Raw genomic sequence first — 25,617 nt, 5'->3', positions numbered from 1 at the left:
ACCCCCTGAGTCTGAGCCACGTGTATATATATGTCATTGAGAACTCACATTGTTTGCTGGATTCTTGGAGAGAATAGTCTCATTCAATTCTGGAACCAAACCATGGATCCATTTGGTCCCTTTTAAATAAATTATTAAATACTCTCTAATCTCTATCTTGCCTTAATTTCTCCAGCATTACATTCCCCTCTTAGATTTTAGAGCCTTCCTTACCTTGAAACCCACTAACTTGTACCTGTTTACCAATGTTAGGCAGCTAATGGCATAGAGGATAAAGTGCTAGATTTGAAGAAAGATCTGTGTTCAAATACTGCCTCAGGTACTTCCTTAGCCAGGAGACCTGGCCAAGTAATTTAATCTCTTTCAGCTTCAGTTTTCTCATTTATAAAATGGAGATAATAGTAATGCCTACTTCTCAGGCTTGCTGCAAGGATAAAATGACATAAGATATTAAAGTCCTATATGCTAGCTCTTATTTGGGAAAACCACCATGCCTCAGTCCTTTATAACTACACCAAGAGCCCAAGTAGATGGAGGCCACAACTGTACCTATGTCCCCTTCTTCCCTGCATTTCCCAGGGCCTAGGAGACACTCTTCTCCAAAAGAACTTCTCTATCTGTACTTTGTGCAGAGAACCCTGTTCCAGTACCCATTTTCCCTTTACCACCCCTCAGCCTAGAAGGCTAAAGCTTCAAATCCAATCCTAATGAGAGCCCAGATTTACAGGACTCCTCTCCTCTGAATTTCTTGCACCACACAGAGGCACTCTCTATTCTGTCCTACTTTATTAATTCCTAAAAATGAAATATTTCAGTCTGTTTGCCACCAAGATTCCATCTAAGATGATCACCAAGCAGAATATGCCTGACCCAACTTCTTTGCTGACTCAATTCCTTCTCTGAAGTTTGAGAAAGAATAAGCTTATGATATCCTAAGATAACAGGAGATCCTGGAAGAAAGAAGCTTATAGAAATTAGCATTTTGTCTATCTTATGGAGAGAAAAGGTCCTCCAATCCTTAGGTGGAGAGTCAGGGTTGACTGAGATAACTCCCTTCCCCTTCCCAACTTAATTTTCAGACATAATTGAGGTGTTGATTTTGATGAATAGCTTTTTTACTCTTTTTAATTTTTGCTATAACAGATAACTCCTAGGGTAGAAATATACTTAGAAATGAAGGTGATAAGAAAAAAAAAGAGCAATAAAAATAAGAATTTTTTTTAAATATATGAATGAAATCACCAGATTTGTGTGCTACATGAAAAAAATAGAAGTGGCACTAAAGAAAATAAAAGTGGAAAGAGCAGCTAGAATAGCTCATGTATATAGAGAAACATCCATGCTCTATAGATGAGACCATTTTAAGGGTGCTGAAGGAGTTAAGATATCTAAAAGCAAGGAAGATTACCAAATGTTTTGGAAAAACATGAAGATATTACTGCTATTAAAAAAGTGTGATCAAGAAAACAGCCAGAAATTCAGACCCATATATCTGCTTTCTCATCACTAAAAATTTTTGTAAGAATAATTTCTCTGGCTTACCCATTTATTCAAATGTAATATGATCAATGAGAATTCTCCATTAATATTCTAAAGTAAAAATATGACCACTTAATCAAGATTAGTCAATATTGAAATGAAGGACATCCTTGATATAAATATGAAAAAGAAATAGGCAATCTTTTTACAAATGAAATTCTATAGCTGATCATATCTTTACTGATACACAATTGCCTGAAAGGGATAGTAAATCCAAAAATCTGACTAAGCTTACTGACAACAAAAAGGATGCAATAGAAACAGGAAAATGGTACATTAAAAGCTCTCTCCAACCAGAACTTTCCTTTACATATGTATAGGAACTATACAAGAGTCTTTGAAAGACAGTGATCCTCTGATTTCAGTCAGTGATCCTCCAATATTAATATCAAGAAAAGCATAAGACAAGGGAGCTATGTATTCTCCAAAGGTTTTTACTACTGTGAGGAAAGATGTCTAATGTGGGGTCCAGATTTAAGAGGGGTATCTTATAGATGGTGAGATTCTCCAGATGCTTCTCTTTGTAGGAGACATGCTAAATGCATTAAGTCTTGGATAACTGCAATAGTATTCTCATTAATGTCCTTACCTCCATTATCTCTGATCCATCCCTAAGACAGAGTGCCCCACCCAAATCTTCATAAGGCAAAATTTCACTAGTTACTCCCTGATTCAAAAATCTTCAGTGGTGATGGGTGCTCAATAAATGTTGAATTGAACTTGAATTGGAATGTAGAAGAAAATCCTTGTATAACATTTATGCACATATCAATTACAAATCAATTCTTAAATTATATATATACATATATATAATACACACACACATATATATACACATATATATGCTTTTCTACAAGCATGTTAGGTAGATCATTTTTTCTTCTACAGTAGAGAAATATTTTCTCTTTACTTCTCTAGGGAGGTTAATTTGGTGAGCTGTGAAGTCCCAAATTTAAAGGACCTGGTAGAATCACAATGAATAAATTCACTTATTTAATTTGCTATTGTAATTATCAATCTGCCCATTTTGTCTGTTCCTAATTTATTCAATCCTAAGGAAGCTTGGTGGCATGGTAGATAAGAGTATAGATCTGGAGTTAGGAAGATTCATCTTCCTGAGTTCAAATCTGGTCTCAGACAATAGCTGTGTGGCCCTGGGCAAGCCACTTAACTCTGCTTCAGTTCCTCTGGGTATGGAAAAGGAATGAGCTGGAGAAGGAAATGGCAAACTACTCCAGTAACTGTGTCCAAAAAAAAAAAAAAATCCCAAATGGAGTCATGAAGAGTCCGCTAGAACTGAAATGAATGAACAACAATAATGATTCCAACAAGTCCAAACATAGGACAAAGTAATAAACTTTTGTCCAAGAACATTTCTTTCATTCCATCTATTCTAGTTAATGCTCTCATTAGTTCTCAGAATATATCATTACTATATTAAGAAATGCAAGTAAGTAGCATTTATTCTTAGTAACCTTGTAACATATATTTATTTTCTAATATTCTCTGCAAATACAGCCACCATGACTCAATAAGTAATTGGTTCACTAGTGGGGAAAGACATCTTTATTTTTTTGCTAAGTCTAGAATCTGGCTTACTTGTCTATCCTTGCCCAAATGTTTTTTCCTTCTCCTGCTGACATTCTTTGGAATGGCTTTCTAGCTGAGGAAAGTAAGGATCTAATTATAGATTTAGTTACATGTGTGGTCACTAATTATTATTCTGCCATGACTTCCTTTTCCCCAGCACAACTGTACTTCCATGAATTAACTACAAATACAATTAAAGAAACAAGGCTATTTTTACTATAGTGTTCTTAAAGAATATAAAGATTTAAATAAGGGAGAAGAATCTTTTCAAAATTTTCTACACTTGGAAATGAAACTATAAGAAAAATTTCCAGGACAAGGTAAGAAGAATTCAAGAGGATTTTGATAAAAGTTAGGCTTCAAAAGGAACATGTCTATAGAAAAATAAGCTTTCATCAGTTTTTTAAAGTATATCTCAAATAAAGAACGTAGACTTGCAAAGTGAGAAACATCTTGGGATCTTGGGTTACCCTGTGTCATACTATACAAGCTCAGCATTTCTACTATTCTCCATTTCTCACCAATCTGCTGACAATATGCCATCCTATATCTATGTCCTTTAAGCTGAATTCTAAGGTTCAAAGGGAAAGCAAAAATTTCATGAGAGTAGTATCCAATAATTACAATTTACAGAATCATGTTTTCTCTACATTTGAAACATGGCTAATCTTTTCATCCCTTGGAATGTAGATAATTGACATTAATAACACTACATTAATGCAGGCCAGTGTGTTTTTCTTAAGCATATAAATCTTCTTAAGATATATTTGATGGCATACTTTTACAAAATAATTGAGTTTTCTAGTTTTCCCCCTTTCTAGTATAAAACTAGAAAGAACTCTAAAAGTCAACTAAAACTAATGCCTTCCCTTTTTCCACCTCATTCTACAGATAAGGAAACTTAGATATAGAGAGATTTAATGACCCTGGGCCAGGAACTGAGCCCCAATTTCTTCATCCACAAAAGAGTTTGCTTTACCACAGTAGAGTTGTTTTGAGGACCAAATGTTTTAATTTAGGTAAAGCACCTCATAGACCAAAAAGCTGCACATAAATGGAGGAGAGATGCTGAGGAAGAAAACTGGAGCCCAGGTAAGTTAAGGGACTTGTTCAAAACCTTATTTGCAGACAGTGAGTATGAGAATCTGGATTTGGAGCCAAGCCTTTGGAGTTCAATCCCAGTGGTCTTGCCATTGTACCACACTGGCTATCTTCCTTGAAGAAGGCAAAGATATTTAGAGGCAGAGATTTAGATTTAGAGTTCCTGTATTTCAGGAACAGAACAAAGAATCAAAAATGTCAAGTGGAAAGGGTCTGCAGAGGTTCATCTCAGAGGAAGGAACCTGAGGCTTCTAACTGGCTCCAACTCACACAGATAGGGGTAAAGGATGGAGCTTTGCACATGAAAAGTATTTAATAAATATCCATAGAAGCCCAAGACTTGGAGATGAGAGGAACCCTTCCCACAGTCAAGATTAAAAACTAAAAAGTATTTTGATTGCAAATACGATGTATATTTTTCATGTGTGAATACACAGAACAATGCAGGAAACATTAAACTGGGGGGAAAAAGCAATAGACAAGTATGGCTGAATATGAGAATTACATGAAATTAGTCTGGGAATTTAGGTTGGGGTCAGACTATAACATGCCTTAAAATCTGTGCTTCTCTTTGGATTTTATTCTAGAGGCAAGATGGATCCACCAAAGGTCAAAACTACTTAGGAAGATAGTCTTCATAGCTATGTGAAAGCTGGATTGGAGAAGAGACAGGAAGCCAGACCAATTAGTAGCTTACTGTATTTGTGCATGTGAAATATGGCCAGGCATTCTGTACACTGATCTATTTAACTGAAAATTAGATATTACTTAAAACTTGTGAGATGACAATTTCAGAAAGATAATGAGATCAAAAGTCAGGGACTGAAAAGAGAATGGGGGGGTGTGGAAGTAGGGGCAGTGAGTACCTGAGTCTGGCAGTGAAAGGTAGGAGAGATATAGGATGACAGTGTGAGAAGATGGAATTTTTAAGGTTGGGGAAACCTGTGCAAATTTGTAGGTAGTATAAAGGAGGCAGTAGAGGAACGGTGAAGATAAGGGTGGCAGGAAGAGCCTGATTGGTTGGGCTAGCTCTGGGAAGGTATCAAAGGTAAAAACAAAGGAAATAGACTGAATAAGAAAAAGAAAAATGAGTTGTGGTGTGGAGAAGAAACAGAAAGGTTTTTTGGTGGAGCAAGACAGGTGGCATTAAGTGATTTGTCCAGGGTCTCATAGTAAGTGTTAAGTGAGATCAAAGCAGCTAGGTGGCTCAGCACTAGCCCTGAAGTCAGGAGGACCTAGTTCGAATCTAGCCTCAGACACTTAACATTTCCTGGCTGTATGACCCTGGGCAAGTCACTTAACCTCAATTGCCTCAACAAAAAAAAAAAAAAAAAAAGAAAGAAAGAAAAAAGTATGTGAGGTCAGATTGAAATTCAGGTCCTCCTGACTGGGGCTGTTGCTTCATCAACTGTGCCATCTGGTGGCCCCACCTTCAGTATTTTCCCAATATGTGATGAATATACAATAAGCAAATTAGTGAACTAAAGTAAATGTTGCTTCTTAAAAGAAATCTGTTATTCTAAGTGCAACGATTACAAAATAAATACTTACTGTTATTTGCAACAGTCAGGCAAATAAATGAGCAAAGAGGGCGAATTATCTCAAGTTTTATATATCTCTGCAGCCATTTATTTGCATGTTGAAAAACTGAGCTGCAAATTTTCTGGTTGACATCTAAAATAAATTAAGATCAAATATGATTTATTTTAGGTTGGCTTAAAAAATTCTATTTGAAGTGTGAGTTACTTAGCAATTAGGCTTTCATTTTTGTTTTTAAGTTTATTTTTAGAACTAAAATTTAAGTTCAGCAAACACTTACGCATATATTATATACAGCACTATGTTAGACACTGAAAAAAATAGATTAAAGTAACTGTGGTATGTGTCTTCAAGGAGCTTACAGCTTAAATAGAAGTTTAGAAAGGTTGGATAGAAGGAAGAGAGAAAAGATGCTCCAACTGTAACCTTTGAAATTATCTAATTAAATACTTGAGATCATTACCGTTTTGAGGATTATTTACACATGCACATAAAGCACTGCACACTGAAGACCACAGCTGATAACTTTGGAAAGTGGTTTCATTTGACAAATCCATCTCCAACATGGAAAGAGCTGTTCTGTTAGGGAACAAGCATATCCAATGACTTCAAATGTATTAAGACTGAAGTGTCAGTTATTTTTTAATAAATATCTTGTATATGCTCACCTGAAAAACTGAAGCAGAATACCAACACAGCCTGTCTCTCTCACAAGAGTCTGTCCATTCCCTAAAAATAAGCATAAAATGGTTTTGATGACCAAGATTATTCTCTAAATCTTCAACAATCAAAAATAGAATTTAAGCATTAAGTTCATATCAATATCCTCTCAATCTCCCATAAAATGATCAGTACTAATTTTATACTATTTCTATTTATAAAGCAGAGAGGCCAGGATCATAAAATTCAATGTCAGAATTATTTTGAAGATAATCTAGTCCAACTTTCTCATTTAAAAACAGGTGCCACAGCAGCTAGTTGGTGTAGTGGACAGAGTACAAGCCTTGAGGTCAGGAGGACCTGAGCTCAAATCTGACTTAACAAGTCAATTAACCCCAATTGCCTCAGCAAAAAAAAATAAGTGAATAAATAAATAAAAATAAAAACAGGTCCCAAGAGGCCAAATAAATGACAGGTAAAAGAGCTAATATTTGAACACTGATTTCCCAAGTTTTAAATCCATTACATCACCCTTACCCTTCTTTAGGTGAGTTCTACTTTAAGGAAGAAAAGTCTGGAAGCCTATCTGGTAAGAGGGATTAAGCTGAAATTTCATAAATCAAATACAGCAATCCTCAAATTCAATTCTTGGTAAAGCACCTTAAGAAAATACACACTCTAAGGATATGTTTCCAAAAATGCCTAAACAACTTATCAATTCAGGGGGAAAATCAGTGCCAATCATTTAGTACTAAAATAGTTACTTTGTATTAGATGGACAAAACAACTAATTGATTGATTGGGGTGTGTGTGTGTGTGTGTGTGTGTGTGTGTACATGGTGTATATACAAAGAACCCACATTATTTGACTTTCCTTAATATTAAAAATATGTGTTCATAATTTCTCTCTGATAACTTCCCAAATTATAGGAAAAAAAACCTCTGAAGAGTCAAAATTAAAGGTTTGAGAAAAAATATATTAAATTTTAATTTTAAAATGAGGCATTAATGTTTAAAATATTTTTCTACAATAGCAAAAAAAAATACCTACTGTTATTTGAAACCAGGACCAATATCACATAAACAGACATTCTTTTCAAATTTATGTTAGATTCATACTTAGACAGAAACCAAATAATGTCTTCAAAAAATTCTGACGTGCACAAAGTTTGCTGACAATAAACTGAAATAAAAAATACAAAATTTAAATTACTTCACACAAGTAACCATTTATAAAATGAACATAATTATTTAACAAAAGAACCCCAACTATATAATTAGTTTTTTGAATATATAGATCACCTATACAATATAATTTCTAACTGAGTAGTAATGATTTAATTGGTAGACTTAAGTGATCCCTATCCTGGGCAAGTATTTTTGAATTATACTCATGGCTCTATTATCCCCCCCCAAAAAAAAATAATCCATCTTGTTGAAAACTTGGACAAATGAAAACTCAGAATTTAAAAAAAAAAAACAAAAAAAACCTTAATATGTTTAGGAAACACAATGCACATAAGAAATTATCAAGGGCGAACCTCTTAACCTCACATTAGGAAATAAGAATATAAACTATGGTATAGCTATACCAATAGTTTGATGACTATTTCCCTACCACTTTTTAAAAGTGATTATCCTTTGGGTCCTTCTTTCTCATTATAATATGCAGTAAGAGAGGCAACTTGGTGGAATGGAAAGGGAGGGGATACTGACATCAAAAAACTCCTGGGTTCAAGGCCTACCTTTGATACTTCTGTCTGTGTGATCCTGGGTCAGATATCTAACCTCTTCATGCCCCAAGGGATTAAGACTAAATTGCAAAGAGGTGCTGATCTATTAACTGGTGCTCCCTACTTTGGCAAAATCAGAGGTCCACTAAACACATTCAATATGCTTTTAAAAATAATTTGGGGATTAAGATATACCCAACTACATCCCTTATAAATTCCAAAGGGAAAGAGAACATGCAACATGCTTTATTTATCTATCTGGTTTCTCCTTAGCTGCTAAACATAATGAATGGTAAATAGAAGATGCTTAATACATATTTGATTAGTGGATGAATTCAGCACAATTCCTAGAACCAGCCACTAGAGGAATTTAAAGCTGGTTGGATATAATGGTATATTACTGCAATATGAGAACTGTCAAACATGAAAAATGAAACAAAATGTAAAATGATGCAGTTAAAAAAGTAGATTCAAAATATATTCTAATTATAATGATATAAATAATACTAAGCAACAATATCCTTAGGAAAACAGAGGGAAAAGATTTAAAAAGAAGGAATGGAAATAAAACATTTTTGTTACCACCTTGTACAAGTTAATATACACACTATAAAAAATTCATGAACAGTTAAAGTTGAAGTTTTATATATGATCTTTTAAAATGTTCATTTGAATTTCTGTAGATAGAAACTAATTTTAAAATAAAAATAAGTTTTAAAGGAATGAATAGGGGAAAATAAAGCTGGAGTGATAAATTGCTAGTTTAGCAACAATTGCTTGTCAAAAAGTAGTTTATTGTTATGGTATGTAAATTCTTATACTGGGCAGTTTTAAGTCTTTGAATTTGTTTTTTCTTTTTACTAAACTACTATCCATAAAAAGCCACATAGTGTGAAAACTAGGAAAATGTAATTTTTAAATATTTGCTGACATTGTAGAAATATATTAGAATGGTTACATAATGATAAAATAATTAGGTAACATTTTACCATTACACTCTGCAATTGCTCCTAATGTAAATAAGGCCGCTTCTTTTACCAGGTTGTGAATACTTGATTTTGCAAGGTTTTTTACAAACATCAAACCACCAATCTCCCGAAAATAAATACTTGCATCACCTAGAGGATTGTAAACAAAATGAAAGAGTAACTACATTTCTCTAATGATTCTCTTAGAATAAAATAAATCTATAATGATAATAATGACATATTATTTGAATATAAAAATTACACATTTTTGTACTCAAATAAAACAATATTAAACAAAAATTCCTAATGAAATGTTAACATATTTTCTTACTGTTTTGCTGACAGACTGAATAAATAGTAACCAAAGCTTCCTTTTGTGAAGATGGGTTGTCCATTTGATATTTAAGACATTCTAATAATAAATTAAGATCCGTCTTCATTTCTAAAAGAAAACATAAGTTTTATGGCTTCTAATTATTTCAGCCAAAAAAAGTTTCAATGAGTTATTTTTTTCTTACATAACAATCTTTTGAAGACAACAATATAAAACATAAAAACATATTCCTCTTTTAAAGAACATAGAAACTCTTATGAACCCACCTAAAAACAGATATTTAATTGGATGCTCAAAAGATCTTATGCATTCCACAATACATTGTTCTTAATTATAAGTACTTAATTTATTATTATTTCTTATATAATTTTTTATTATATTGCTCCTTTCCCTTTAGGGGCAGGGAGGTGGTACAGAGGATTGAGCATCAGGCCTGAAGTCAGAAAGACTCATCTTCCTGAGTTATAATGTAAAAAACAAAAGATATTAATAAAACATTTTAAATATAAGACTGCACATTAAAAAAAAAACTAAGATATCAGTGGATGCTTAGTTCTCCATTTTTTAAAAAAATCAATCTAATAATTTAGTATAAATGAAACAAATTTACACATGTAATAATTAAATCTACTCCTGAGAATCAAATTTGAGTACAAACAGTATCACTAGTATTTATTCCCTAGAATAAGGTTCCTAATCTGATGTCTACAAATTTGTTTTTTTTTTTTTTAAAGTATCTGCTTCAATATACCTGTTTCCTTTGTAACTCTATATATTTTATCATATGAATTTAAAAATATTTTATAAAAGGGTCTAGCCTTTAAGAGAGTACCTAAAGGGTCCATGATACAATGAAGGCTCAGAAACCATTCCCTACAAAGAAAACTTCAATATGACACATTTAACCTGCTTTCCTCTTTTCTGAATGGGGGATAGAAAATACTATTTTGTGTACAGCCATACAATGCATTGATAATTTTTAAAAACTTGTTTTATTTTATTTTTTCAAATTACTGTTTTGCGTACGGCCATGCCATTATTCATCAATAATTTTTTTAAAAACTGATTTTATTTTTTCCAATTACATGTAAAGACAATTTTTATCATTTACTTTTTATAAAATTTTGGGTTCCAAATTTTCTCACTTCTCTATTCCTAAAATAGTAAATAATTTGATATAAATTATATATATGCAATCATGTAAAACATATTCTTATATTAGTCACATTAATAAAAGAAGAAAAAGTTTGCAAAAGGAAAAACACAAAAAAATAACCTGGGAAGAAAAACAAAAATGCAACCAATAACAGAAAGAGCATAAATGCTATGCTGTGGTCCATACTCATTTCCCAGTATTCTTTCGCTGGGTGTAGCTGGTTCTGATCAACTAGAACTGATTTAGATCCTCTCATTGTTGAAGAGAGCCACGTCCATCAGAATTGATCCTCATATATTATTGTTGTTGAAATGTATAATGATCTTCTGGTTCTGGTCATTTCACTCAGCATCAGTTGATGTAAGTCTCTCCAAGCCTCTCTGTGTTCATCCTGCTGGTCATTTCTTACAGAACAATAATGTTCCATAACATTCATATACCACAATTGACTCAGCCATTCTCCAGTTGATGGGCATCAATTCAATTTCCAGTTTCTAGCCACTACAAAAAGGGCTGCCACAAACATTTTTGCACATGTAGGTCCCTTTCCCTTCTTTAAGATCTCTCTGGGATATAAGCCCAGTAGTAGCACTCCTGGATCAAAGAGTATGCACAGTTTGATAATTTTTTGAGCATAGTTCCAAATTGCTCTCCAGAATGGTTGGATCTGTTCACAACTCCACCAACAATGCATCAGTGTCCCAGTTTCCCCACATCTCCTCTAACATTCCTCATTATCTTTTACTGTCATCTTAATCAATCTGAGAGATGTGGCTAATACTCTATTTTTAAGGGACAAGTGGGGTTAAGTGATTTGTCTAGGGTCATACAGCTAATAAGTGTTAAGTATTAAGGCTGGTTTTGAACTCAGGTCCTCCTAATTCCAGGACCAATGCTCTATCCACGGTGCTATCTACTTGCTTCTATTATTTACTAGCTGTGTGACCCTAGACAACCAATAACAGAAAGAGTATAAACGCTATGTTGTGGTCCATACGCATTTCCCAGTATTCTTTCGCTAGGTGTAGCTGGCTCTGTTCATTACTGATCAACTGGAACTGTTACTACTGGGATCTTAAAGAAGGGAAAGGAACCCACATGTGCAAAAATGTTTGTGGCAGCCCTTTTTGTAGTGGATAGAAACTGGAAATTAAATGTATGCCCATCAATTGGAGAATGGCTAGTAAAATGCTCACCAAATTCTGTTCATTTAACTTTGCATCAGTTCATTGTTGGTGGAGTTGTGAAAGAATCCAGCCATTCTGGAGAGCAATCTGGAAATATGCCCAAAAAGTTATCAAACTCTGCATACCCTTTGATCCAGCAATGCTACTACTGGGCTTATATCCCAAAGAAATACTAAAGAAGGGAAAGGGACCTGTATGTGCCAAAATGTTTGTGGCAGCCCTTTTTGTAGTGGCTAGAAGCTGGAAAATGAATGGATGCCCATCAATTGGAGAATGGTTGGATAAGTTATGGTATATGAATGTTATGGAATATTATTGCTCTGTAAGAAATGACCAACAGGAGGAATACAGAGAGGCTTGGAGAGACTTACATCAACTGATGCTGAGTGAAATGAATAGAACCAGAAGATCATTGTACACTTCAATGTTGTATGAAGATGTATTCTGATGTATTAATCTGTATTAATCTGTATCATCTGTATAAACATAAAGAAGATCCAACATAACATAAAGAAGATCCAACTCACAGTTGATCAATGATGGACAGAAACAACTATACCCAGAGAAGGAACACTGAGAATTGAGTGTAAAACTGTTTGCACTATTGTCTTTCTACCCAGGTTACTTATACCTTCAGAATCCAATTCTTACCGTGCAACAAGAAATTTGGTTTTACAAACACATATTGTATCTATATTATACTGTATTATATTGTATAATATATATTATATATATTATACTGTAACACATTAAATATGTATGGGATTGCCTGTCATCTAGGGGAAGGAGTAGAAGGAGGGAAAGGAAAATTTGGAAAAATGAATACAAGGGATAATGTTGTTAAAAAAAAATACCCATGCATATGTACTGTCAAAAAAAATTATAATTATAAAATTAATTTTAAAAAAACTTTGCATCAGTTTATGCAACTCTTTAAAGGTTATTCTGAAATCTGCCTGCTCATCACTTCTTACAGTACAGTAATTTTCCATTATATTCATATACCATAACTTATTACAGCCATTCTTCTCTATTTTCATCTAAATGATGGGCATCCCCTCTATTTCCAATTCTTTGCCACCACAAAAAAAGCTACTACAAATATTTTTGTATATATAGGCCCTTTTCCCCTTTTTTTATAATACCTCTGGAATATGGAGTGAATAGTGGTATTGCTAGATCAAAGAGTAGGCACAGTTTGTTTGCCCCTTTAGCATATTTCCAAATTGCCCTCCAGAATTAGATTAGTTCACATTAGTTCATTAGAATTGGATTAGTTCACAACTTCATCAACATGGCATTAGTGTCCCAATTTTTCCACATTCTCTCTAACATTTATCATTTTCCTTTTCTGTCATGTTAGCCAATCTGATACATGAGGTGGTATCTCAGAGTAATTTTGATCTGCATTACTCTAATTAATAGTGATTTATAGAATTTTTCCATATAATTAAAGTTAGTTGTGATTTCTTTTCAAAAAATGTCTGTTCATATCATTTGACCAGTCATCAACTGGGAAATGACTTGTATTATTATGAATCTGATTCACTTACTTATAGATTTGAGAAATTAGGCCTTTATCAGAAACACTTGCAATAAAACTATCAATAAAAATTATTTTCCCTGAATGTGGACTACTTGCATTTTTGTTTTTCTTCCCAGGTTATTTTTATCTTTTGAATCCAATTTTTCTTGTGCAATAAGAGAACAGCACACATAAATTGTATCTAAGATATACTTTAACATATTTAACATGTATGAGACTGCCTGCCATCTAGCGGAGGGGGTGGAGGGAGGGAAGGGAAAAGTTGGAAGAGAAGTGAGTGCAAGGGATAATGTTGCAAAAATTTCCTATGCATATATTCTGATAATAAAAAGCTAGAATAAACAATATAGCATTAAAAAATTATCTCCCCATTTTCTATGCATCAATAACTTAAAATGCCAAAGATGACTTCTGTTAATAAGACCCTAAGTAAGGCTACAAAGGAGGGGAAGTTTGTTTTTTCAATCTCCCTTCTTTAATCATTCTCTCACTTTCTGTTGCTCTGTTCCATTCAACCCTCTTCTTCTATATAAGTACCACTCTACATTCTATCCAATTTGCCTTTCATGAAAAGTGTGCCAAGTCCAGAATTATTAATCCCTTTTCCCTTAGCCCCAATTAGGACTTTCTTCCCTCACTAAAGAAAAAACAGTATCATTAGCTGTCAAGGTAAAGCATACATTACTTAATTCTCTAAAACATATTTGCTTTTAAAAGGATCTTTCAAAACCTCTACAATATTGTATTTTGAAAAGATATTTTGAAGAGGGTAATCTTCCTAGTTTCCTTAATTACTATGGGCCATTAGTCTACCAGCTAGCATATTTCTTTTCTTTTCTTTTCTTTTCTTTTCTTTTCTTTATTTTCTTTTTTTTTTTTTTTTTTTTTTTTTTTTTTTTTTTTTTTTTTTTGAGGCTGGGGTTAAGTGACTTGCTCAGGGTCGCACAGCTAGGAAGTATCTGAGACCAGATTTGAACTCGGGTCCTCCTGAATTCAGGGCTGGTACTCTATCCAAGCTAGCATATTTCCTTTCTAATATGGACCCATCAAGCAAGAAAAGCAGAGAGACTAGCAATTTGGCCTCCTTCTTGAAGACTGCAAATAATTTGGCAAGGCATTCCTTCATAAGAGATGCAATAATCACTTTTATAATTTGAGAGGAGTATAGGAATTGTTTCAAATAGTAGTAACATGTAAATTAAGAAAAAAGTAATAAACTAAGCTTGTACTTTTCATAATAACAGTAATAAACAAACTTATTGAAAATTTAAAATACCAACATTGGTAACCGTTCATACTTCAATAACATCCTCCCTGCATTTTAATAACCACCACAATGCTTACTGTAAACTTTTGAATCAATTGGCTGTTGTGAATCCTCCTAACCCCAGAAGACTCAACAAAATGTTTATAGGGTACATCAGCACTGCTTCCACTTCAGTTAAACATATTTAACATGTATTAGATTACCTGCCATCTAGGGGAGGGTAGGAAGAAAGGAGGGGAAAATTTGGAACACAAGGTTTTGCAAGGGTCAATGTTGAAAAATTATTCAAGCATATGTTTTATAAATAAAAAAGCTTTAATAAAAGAAAATGGAAAGAAAAAAGTTGGAATGGATTTTAGAGATAATCTGTTCCTATACCCTCTTTTTCAAAAGACACAGAATTTGGCTGCTGTGATTCCAGGAGTTTAAACGGAGGTTCTGTAGGAGAAGATTTTGGTCAGGTAGAACAGAATTATATAATCTCTGAAGCCCCTTCTATCTCTAAGACTACGAAGTAGAACAGCTCTGCGCTATATTAGATCATGACAGATTTGCAATCAAGGAGACTTTGAATTTAAGTTTGAATTCTGCCTCAGACACATCCTCTGTGACAATCGGAAAAAAACACTTATGTCAGAGCCTTTCCATCCATTCACCTGTTAAAGTGAGCATAATGGTATCTATAAATACTCACCTTACAGTTATTTGTGAAGTTCACATGAAAAAACGAATAGCAAATGTTTCAAATATCTTAAAGTGATGTTATTAGCCACTGTAATGTATAATATTAAATTACTTGCCCAAAAGCACATAGGAAGCAATTAGCAGTTGGAATTGAAGCAGAGATACTTTAACTCCAAATACAGTGCTTTATTTTAAGTGGCAGAAATCAGTGTCAGGTACTTGCTCAAGTGCTGAGGATACAAAAGAAAGGCAAAAACATCAAGTAAAGTATAAGAAAACTGAAAAACTAGGAGGGCCAGGTTGTGAAGAGCTTCAGGTGACAAACAGACTATTTTCTATTTGATCCTGGAAGTAACAGGAGGTCACTGAAATTTAGAGAGAGAGAGAATGTGGGGGGTGTGTGTGTGTGTGTGTGTGTGTGTGTGTGTGTGTGTGTGTGTGTGTATGGTGAGGAGATGGGTCAGCTGTGTTATGATCAATCCTACACTTTAGGAAAATCAGTTTGGTAATTTAGTGGAAAATAGTCTGAAGTAGGATGAAACTTGAGGCAAGGAGACCAATTTGGCTATTATAATAGTGTAGGCAAGAAATGAGGCAAGGGACACATAGAAAGGATCTGGATCTACCAAGATTTGACAAAACTGGGTATTTGAGTTCAGATATTGTGAGGTTGGTGACTAAGATGATGGTAATAGGAAAATTACGTGACCTCCACAGTCAAAGGGAGCTAAGAAGAGAGAATAGGGGGAAAGATGAGTTCATGATTGACAAACTGAGTTTTAAGATGTTTATTGGACATCAAGGTTGAGATATCTGATAGGTAGTTGTAGATGTGAGACCAGAAGTTAGGAGTAAAGCTAGGGCCAGATATAGAGATCTAAGAATCATTTGCATGCAGATAACTAAATTCATAAGAACTGATAAGCTTTAAGCCAAATAGAATAGAAGGAGAAAAGAATATTGGAGAGAGGGTTGCTTAGGGGTTAGTTATCTGGTGCAACTCTTTCACTTTACAGATAAGAAAATGTAGGCCCAGAAAGGTTATAACTTTTCACAGGCAAAAAGTGGAAAGCATCAGGTCCTCTCATATAGTATTCTTTCCATTGCTGGTACTTAAAAATTATTTGCTGATTGAATCAACTATAAAGAGTTAATAAATACAAACACATTTAATAAAAATGTAAACTGTTTCCTACCTTGTGTCTTCTTCATCTCATCTTTTTCCATTTTTTATTTTCTTAAGCTTTGCCTATAAAACAGACATTTTATCAATTCAAATCCATAGTGCTTCACAATATTGAAAATACAGTAAAAGCTAACTGGCCTTGTTCATCTCTAAATCCTTGATCCCAATGTGACAGCTGAGCTACCTCACCATCCTCCTCCAGGCAAGTAAGATAGGAATTGACAAAAAAAAAAAAAATCCCTGCTTCTCTGAGACTAAGTATACTTTCCACTTGTACAACCACATCATAAATGGGGGATAGGTAGAAGCGGAAGAGAATCATTAAGTGTAAACAGAATTTCTGGTTTTCAATACCCAGGTCTATTATACTATTTAAAAAAAACATAGACTATATAATGAGCATTCTCCTTATTTTATATAGACTTTTTTTTTAAAATGGGAATTCAATAAACAAGTCAGTTGTTCTAAAATTCAAATTTTGTATGATTAATGCCTTTTTTGTAATTAACTTTCCTGTTTTTCAATTTTAATTTTTTTTTTTTCAATTTTCAATTTCCTAATTAAAATACTAGTAGTAAATTTTTTCATTGAGCTTTTACTGATGAAAAATCAGAAAATTTTGTGGAGAATTGCTCAAAGGCGAGAACTTTAGCTGCCACAAATACTGAATTGTTCTTCTTAAGTGACTTAAGAAGTCACTTCCCTTCTCTGGACTTTATTACATGATTTATGCAATAAGGGGACAGATTAAGTGATCTCTAAAGTCTTCCAGTTCTGAATTCTGTGATTGTGCAAGCCCTTCCTAGCCCAAACAGGAAATTAGTAGCGTATCTTCCCTTCTTTGATTGTGCCTAGTTTTTCTTACCCTTTGTCCTTATATCTCATTCACATTAAGATCATAATTCTCGTTTTCTCATTTTCATCATCCTTAACAAATACAAGCAAGGTTTAACTTGAGAAAACATATAGTAGATTGCTAAATTTCAAGCTCTCCAGATTTCCCCCACAAATAGAACAAATTTGTGTCTCAGGGCAAACATAGGTGTGAAGTTCTGAAGAAAGCTCCCAGACCAAAGATTAACTCCTAGGAAGTGAAGATGTTCCCAGAAACATCAAGTAGGGAGTCCTGGCAAATGTATAGCCAGAAACTTTCACCTCCCAGACAATGTAAGGAGACTGTGGTCAGAGTCTGTGCAAACCCAGGAAACCTCAACTGATTAGAAACACCAGGCCCGGCTATGCTGCAGATACAACCATGGGTGAAAAGGAACCAGCATCCGTGAGTGCAGAGGCAATGGAGCTCTTGGTTTGGATTCCAGATCAGAAGAGAAAGCTGAAAGCAAGCTGAGGCAACATCTTCCCACCCCATTATTACTTACTTACTTACATTAATACTTTTACACTAATACTTCTTATTTAAAAAAAAAAATGAATAGAAGAAAGAACTCCACTATAGAAACTTACTATGGGAAAAGTACAGACTCAGGTTTATCTTCAGAGGGGGACATTTTAGTTAGAAAAAAAAAAAAGAAGAAGAAGAAGAAAAAATTCTATCCTAAAGAGTAAAGTGAACTGGCTCCCTGCCCAGAGAGAATTTACAGAACTCAAAAAAGAATTTAAAAATCAAATGGGAGATACTGAAAAAAAAAACTAAAGAAAAAAATTAAAACCATCCAAGAAAAACAAAAAGATTATGAAAAAGTAGTTAATTAATTAGAAAAGGAGGTACAGTCTACAAAATGAAAATAACTCTTTAAAAGTTAGAATTGGAAAATGGAAAGCAACTGAAGCTATGAGAGACCAAGAAATAACAAAACAGATTATAAAGAATGAAAAGTCCAAGACAAACACAATAAACTTTGAATAGAGAACACCATCTGCATGCAGGAAAAGAACTATGGAGATTGAATGTAAATCCTCACATGCTATGTTCACTTCTTTTTTCTGTTTTTTTTTTTTCCTCTCCCATGGTTTTTCCTTTTATTTTGATTTCTCTCTCCCAACATGATTTATAAAGCAACGTATATTTAAAAATAAAAAGAATGTGAAACATCTTATAAGAAAAACAATAGAGCTGAAGAATAGGTCAAAAAGAAAAAATATATAATAATAATTGGACTGTCTGAAAGCTGCGACCAAAAAAAAAGGAAAAAAAAGAAAAAGAAAAAAAAAATCTTGACACAATAATGCAAAAAATAATCCAAGAAAATTATCCTGGAGTAATAGAGCATGGGGGGAAAACAGAAATAGAAAAAAATCTACCAATCAACACCTCAAAGAGAGTCTTTGTGGAAAACACATAGGAATATTATAGCCAAATTTCAAAAACCCCAGATCAAAGAGGACATTTTATAAGAAACAAAAAAAAATAATTCACATACCCTAGAGCTACAATTAGAATTGCACAGCCACAAGAAAAGACCACATGTCCTGGAATCATAGCAGGTCCTAGAATCATATCTGCCAACAATCCCAAGAATAAGGATGACAGCCAAAAATATCATATCCAGAAAAATTATCTATAATATTGAATGAGAAAAAATGAATATTCAACAAACTTGAACCAATCTACAAGCGATAAGAGCTTATATGTACCAAGCCCTATGCATAGATGCTAGGAAGGCAAAGACAAATGTGACAGTTGCCCTCAAAGAGATTACATTAGGTAATGGGAGATATGTACATACACATATACATATGTACACATAAAAAATAGCAGCTAGGAAATCAGGGAAGGTTTCAGGTAAGAAGTTAATGTTGAAGGAAAATGAGGATTTAGGGATTTTACAAAGGAAAACTCTGGCATGGGAAGTGGCTTTAGCACAGATAGAGAAGATAATGTGTGTATGTAAGGCTCTTTTGCCATCTGGAGAGTTGTAAAGAGGGGTTCTCTGTACATTAATAAAGCTGGAAAGGTAAACTGAGATTACATTGTAAAAGGCTTTAAATACTAAACAGAGAAGTTTGTATTTAACCCTAAGGACATTAGAACATTTTCAAAGTTTATTAAATAGAGTAATTATATGGTCAGATCTGGGCTTTAGTACGAGCAGTTTGTCAGCTAAGTGCAGGCTCCATTCTGATATGTGGAGATGGATCATCAAAATGGTTTCAAATGCAGGTGCTCTATAGAAATCCACATTGTATACTATCTGACTTAATTACCAGCCCATGTGGAGAGTACTAATTCCATAATCTTCCCCCAGTGGCCCTTATAAATTTAATCCTATCCTTTGGCTTGGTCTTTTAAAAATATTCCTCCAGTATTCCCTTTTCCTTGGCAGTGTCCAAATGGAAGAGAAATTCACTAGAAATGGTGAAGTCCTCAGATGCTCCTGCTTGTGCATAATATTGTGATAATTGCAGCAATCCCAAAATATCACAGGGGCTCAGTGAGGTTCAAAACCATTAAAAAAGATCAGTTTACTATATGATGATCAATTCTGATGGACGTGGCCCTCTTCAACAATGAGATGAACCAAATCAGTTCCAATAGCGCAGTAATGAACTGAACCAGCTACACCCAGCGAAAGAACTCTGGGAGATGACTATGAACTACATGGAATTCCCTATTTTTGTCTGCCTGCATTTTGGATTTCCTTCACAGGCTAATTGTACACTATTTCAAAGTCTGATTCTTTTTGTACAACAAAACAACTGTTTGGACATGAATAATGTCTACTGTTCATAGCCCAACAAGTTGTAGTATTCTCAATTCATTGAGTTAGTCTATCAGTACATGTATCACTGACAGGTACTGAGAACAGATAAGCTGGACCCAAAAATTGAAGAGAAGGAGGTGGATAGGTTAGATTTCATTTTGGAAATTTGAAGGTATTTTCAAAAATCACAAACTGCAACCTGACACAAACTTTCATTTTGAAAAACACTAACATTTTCCCTACAATATAGCTATTTATGAAGGAACACTACAACATCCAAAAATAAATAAATAAAAATGATGACGACCCAAAGGGCAATGGAAATACATAAAGTGGGCTTAAGTAAATGGAGACTAGTACCAAAAAGTTATCAGCAAAGAAATACCCTCCAGGAAAAGAAGGTGGCAAATGAGTCATGCAGAAGGAATAAAAGATAAAAGATGAAAAACCTGAATGTTGCAATGATGCCCACAGAATAGATTTTTAAAAAACAACCTAAAAGGCCTATAATTAGTTGTGTGGATTTCTAGGGGGATTTTATGGAAGATCATGGTCAAAGAATCACAGTTTGAAAAGGCCTGGATAGATTGAGAGCTGCCTCAAGGCAGGGAATATCCACACTAATGAAATCAGATTCCTCAGTCATGAATCCTATGAAGGAAATGTTCTGAGTCTTAAGTCTTCAGATAGATTTATTAGGAGGCTGTAAACTTTATTTTCATTAACCTTTAGCTGTAACTTAGCATTTCCTTCCATGATCAATTTTAAAAAATTATTCTGAGAGCAAGCAAACAACAACTTTAAAAGGTAAAAATACTATGTTGTGATGTATACTCAGAAAAGGAGAACATTATGGAACACAGGGTTTTGCAAAAGTGAATGTTGAAAACTATCGTTGCATGTATTTTCAAAAATAAAAAGCTATTGTGAAAAGGAATGGATGCCCATCAATTGGGGAATGGCTCAGTAAGTTGTGGTACATGAAGGTACTGAAATATTACTGTTCTATACAAAATGAACAAGCTGATTTTAGAAAGGCCTGGAAAGATTTACATGAACTGATGCTGAGCTAAACAAGCAGAACCAGGAACACACTGCACACAGTAACAGCAGAATGTGTGATGATCAACTATGTCAGACTTGGTTCAGTGATCCAAAGCAACCCCAATAGTTGGACTGAAAATGCCGTCTGCACCCAGACAAAAACCTAAGGAGTTTGAATGTAAAACAGCACATGCATGTTCACTTCTTTTTTCTGTTTTTTTTTTTTTCTCCCATAATTTTTGCCTTTGCTCTGATTATTCTCTCCAACATAATTCATAAAACAATGTGTATTAAAAATAAAATTAAAAAAAAAAACACAATTCTGACCATAAATTTCTTATGAAATCAGGTCTTGTGCCTCTATAATATACACCCACATATTGTATAATATTTATATGTGTGTTACATACACATATATATATATATTTACATATTACATGTATGTGTCGTAAAGTGACTACTTATAAAAGATAATTGTTTGTTAATCTAAAAAAAAAACTATTATAAAAAAGTGGAAAAAAAAAAAACCCATAACTAGTATCAACGCTGAATTTGAAGCTGGTCTTCCTAACTTTCAAAAAAAAAAAAAAAAAAAAGTAAGAAAAGCCGATTTTGAGTGCTTCCGGGATTTACGGGGTCCTCTCTGGGGAGCCCCCAGGAGCTCCCCTTCCCGCCTAGGCGCTGGACTTGGCCAATCCTCAGGCAGCGGCCACCCTCCGGGTCTTTTGACCGGAGTTGGTCAGCTGGCATGGTCAGGTGATCAAGAAGTCGCGGTCATGGGGAGCACCTGATGGAAGGCCCTGCTCCAAACCCCCACTCTAAGGGCCTCCCTTTCTCCGTAACCCCCTGTACCTCCCCATTTTATAAAAAGGCGGGAGAGGGAACAAGCATTTATTAAGCACCTGCGGTGTACCAGGCCTTATCCGCGGCTTAGTTTAAGCCAGCCCCACCCCCATCTCGGTTTCCCTTTCTGTTCTATGGCCTCCGCAGCCCTGGCTGAGGGACGGGGATCGGGGGTCAGTTAGCACGCACGGCCTTGAGCAGGCCTCCAAACCTTAGTGAAGGGGACGGACACACCCACGCGCGCGCACACGCAGAGCGCGGCGCAGATGCGGCCCCCAGTCTCTCCGAGTACCTCAGCGGAGTGCAAACCACCATTTCCCGCTGGAATGGGAAACGCAACTTCCGCTTGGAAGGCGGATTTCCGGTGCAGCTCCTCGAATTGCTTTGGATGTTCCACGTGTGAAATAATTCTTTCTTCCTGCCCTACCTTGCTCTATCTCCCGCCCAAAACGAGAAAGCAAGGAGGGACTTCTTGCTTCTGCAGCAAATCAGTCCTAATTAACCCCAGCACGGAAAGACTGGACCAGTGGAGGGCCCAAGGGGCTAATTCAATTCATTAAATGTTGACGAAGCATCTTAGAGCAACAGCCCCTGACCGCAAGATTATACATTAAGAAAGAAAGAAGGAAGGAAGGGAGGAAGAGAGGAAGGAAGGAAGGAAGGAAGGAAGGAAGGAAGGAAGGAAGGAAGGAAGGAAGGAAGGAAGGAAGGAAGGAAGGAAGGGAGGAAGAAAATATAAGCTTCTTCAGGAAAGTAAAAAAAAAAAGATTTTACATATGCGTAATTTCATTTTATATCCTTTTATGTCGTTTTGTTATGTACCTTACATAACAGGATGTAATATAAATTCTATAATATGTAGGTTACAAGTTATATACAAATAGGTATAAAATAGGGTAAACTCAGGGAAAGCCTGAGTGAGCCTAGGAGGAAGAAAGCAATGATTTCTGAAAGGGAGGAAATGTTAGTGTTAACTTTATGTTAAGAGGAAAAGTGTTAAGGGGGAAGGAGACCATTTGTGCAAATCCAAGAACAAGCAAAGAGGAGCAGGCCGGTTTGGATGGAAAATAATGAAAGGAACTAAGGCGGAAAAAAACTGAAAGGAAGATGGAGGCCGTAAGTGTCTTGGTAAGGAGCTTCTATTTTGCCCCAGAGAATGGGGTGTTATAGAATGCTTTTGAACAATAAAGAGCCACAGAATTGGAAGGGCTTTTTTGTTTGTTTGTTTGTTTTTACTTTCCTGAAAAAGCTTATATTTTTTTCATTTTTAAAAAAATTTTATAATTATAATTTTTTTGACAGCACATATGCATGGGTAATTTTTTACAAATTATCCCTTGCACTCACATCTATTCTGAATTTTCCCTCCTTCCCTCCACCCCCTCCCCTAGATTACAGGCAGTCCCATACATTTAAATATGTTAATATATCCTAGATACAATATATGTGTGCAGAACTGAATTTCTTGTTGCACAGGAAGAATTGGATTCTGAAGATAAAAATAGCTTGGGAAGAAAAACAAAAAAGCTCACAATTTACACTCATTTCCCAGTGTTCCTTCTCTGGGTATAGTTATTTCTGTCCATCATTGATCAATTGGAATTGGATTAGCCCTTCTCTATGTTGAAGATTTCCACTTCCATCAGAATACATCCTCATACAGTATTGTTGTTGAAGTGTACAGTGATCTTCTGGTTCTGCTCATTTCACTCAGCATCAGTTGATGTAAGTCTCTCCAGGCCTCTCCGTATTCCTCCTGCTGGTCATTTCTTATAGAACAATAATATTCCATAACATTCATATACCATAATTTACCCAGTCATTCTCCAATTGATGAGCATCTATTCATTTTACTGGAAGGTATTAAAAGCATGTAGTCCAACCCATTCATTTTTGAGGGGGAGTGACTTGAATAAATATAAGTATTTCATAAATAAGCCCAATGTCAAATCCTCCAACATGCTCCCTAATGATTGGCATCCTCTAAGGCTCCCTGCCTCTTCTCTTCTTTCATATTATTTCACTCTGGGATCTCATCGGCTCCCATCCTCTCTATATGAAGGCTGTCAGATCTACTTCTCCATCCCTAATTTCTCTCCTAATTCTGTCTCAAATCTGTCTCTGAGACATCTCAAACTGTGTCATATCTTATCATAAAACTGAACTCATTATCCTTCCCTCAAATCTTTCCCTCTTCTTAATTTCCTTATTACTGTCAAGAGTACCACTCAATCTTGAAACCTAATTAGTTGCTGTCTAGGGGAGCAGAGGTCAAAGGTGGGAGAAAAAATTTGGAACACAAGGATGAATGTTGAAAACTATTTTTACATATATTTTTAAAAAGTATTATAAAATAAGATAAATACTAGACTATTACAGTATAACTGTATTAAGGACCTCTGTATATGCTGTTTTCAAAGGTGCAAGAAAGCTATAAGGTCAATTTTAATATAGCAACGTTACAGGATTTCAGTCGTCACCCACAAGAAACCATAGGCTATATAGGGAATGTACCACTTCAACCTACTCTCATTCCAAATTGTAAAGGAATCCAAGAGTGTCTTTGGAAAATATTAATTACTGAAATTATTACCACTCTCATTAGTTAGCTAGCTCTGAATTTCTACTTCATTTTACTAAATATTACTTAACAAACTTGAAAGATGTTTTTCCTAGCTAACATGACAGGAAAAGATAATGATAAATGTTGGAAGAGATGTGAGAAAACTTGGACACTAATACATTGTTGGTGGAATTGTGATATGATCCAACCATTCTGGAGAGCAATTTGGAACGATGGCCAAAGTTCTATAAAACTGTGTACACCCTTTGATCCATCAGTGTTTCTATTGGGCCTATATCCCAAAGAGATCTTAAAGGAGGGAAAGGAACTCGTGCAAAAATGTTTGTGGCAGCTCTTTTAATGGTGGCTGAGTGGAGCCCATCAGTTGGGGAATGGATGAGTAAGTTATGGTATATGAATGTTATGGAATATTATTGTTCTGTAAGAGATGACCAACGGGATGATTTCAGAGCAGCTTGGAGACACATGAACTGATGCTGAGTGAAATGAGCAGAATCAGGTGATCATTGTACACAGCAACAACAAGATTATGTAATGATCAATTTTGATGGACCTGGCTCTTTTCAAAAAGATGATTCAGACCAGTTCCAATGATCTTGTTAGAGAGGGCCATCTGCATCCAGAGAGAGGAGTGTGGGAACTGAGTGTGGATTACAACATAGCATTTTCATCTTTTGATGTTGTTTTCTTGCATTTTGTCATTTTTTCCCTTTTTGATCTGATTTTTTTTGTGTAGCATGATAATTGTATAAATATGTATACATATATTGGATTTAACATATTTGTAACATGTTCAAAATATATTGTATTACTTACCCTCTAGGGGAGGAGATTGGCAGAAGGGGGAGGATTTGGAACATAAGGTTTTGCAAGGGTAAATGGTTTTTTGTTTTGTTTTGTTTTGTTTTGTTTTATTTTTGCTAAGGCAATTAGGGCTAAGTGACTTGCCCAGGATCACACAGCTAAGAAGTGTCTGAGGTCAAATTTGAACTCA

The 25,617-nt window shown here is 34.8% G+C and overlaps 1 protein-coding gene across 4 annotated transcripts in view; it reads right to left on the bottom strand.

The window, feature by feature from the left end:
* Positions 1–22,379, bottom strand: part of TERB1 (telomere repeat binding bouquet formation protein 1) — a 53,288-nt gene extending 30,909 nt beyond the window's left edge. Inside the window, exons 1-8 of one of the 4 annotated variants that reach the window (XM_074286538.1) lie at positions 22,332–22,379; positions 16,501–16,553; positions 9,462–9,572; positions 9,152–9,280; positions 7,481–7,612; positions 6,438–6,498; positions 6,233–6,348; positions 5,782–5,904 (exon numbers count right to left, since the gene is read on the bottom strand). In XM_074286538.1, coding sequence (XP_074142639.1) covers positions 5,782–5,904; positions 6,233–6,348; positions 6,438–6,498; positions 7,481–7,612; positions 9,152–9,280; positions 9,462–9,572; positions 16,501–16,531 — 703 coding nt within the window. In that variant the 5' untranslated portion in view covers positions 16,532–16,553; positions 22,332–22,379. Of the gene's footprint in view, positions 1–5,781; positions 5,905–6,232; positions 6,349–6,437; positions 6,499–7,480; positions 7,613–9,151; positions 9,281–9,461; positions 9,573–16,500; positions 16,554–22,098 lie in introns of all 4 variants that reach the window. The other 3 variants (XM_074286535.1, XM_074286536.1, XM_074286537.1) reach the window with 3 other exon arrangements.
* Positions 22,380–25,617: the final 3,238 nt, after the last annotated feature.

The sequence above is a fragment of the Sminthopsis crassicaudata genome, chromosome 2 (genome assembly GCF_048593235.1).
Source record: "Sminthopsis crassicaudata isolate SCR6 chromosome 2, ASM4859323v1, whole genome shotgun sequence".
Taxonomy (NCBI): Eukaryota; Metazoa; Chordata; class Mammalia; order Dasyuromorphia; family Dasyuridae; genus Sminthopsis; species Sminthopsis crassicaudata.
This window is presented reverse-complemented; position numbering and strand designations above follow the sequence as displayed.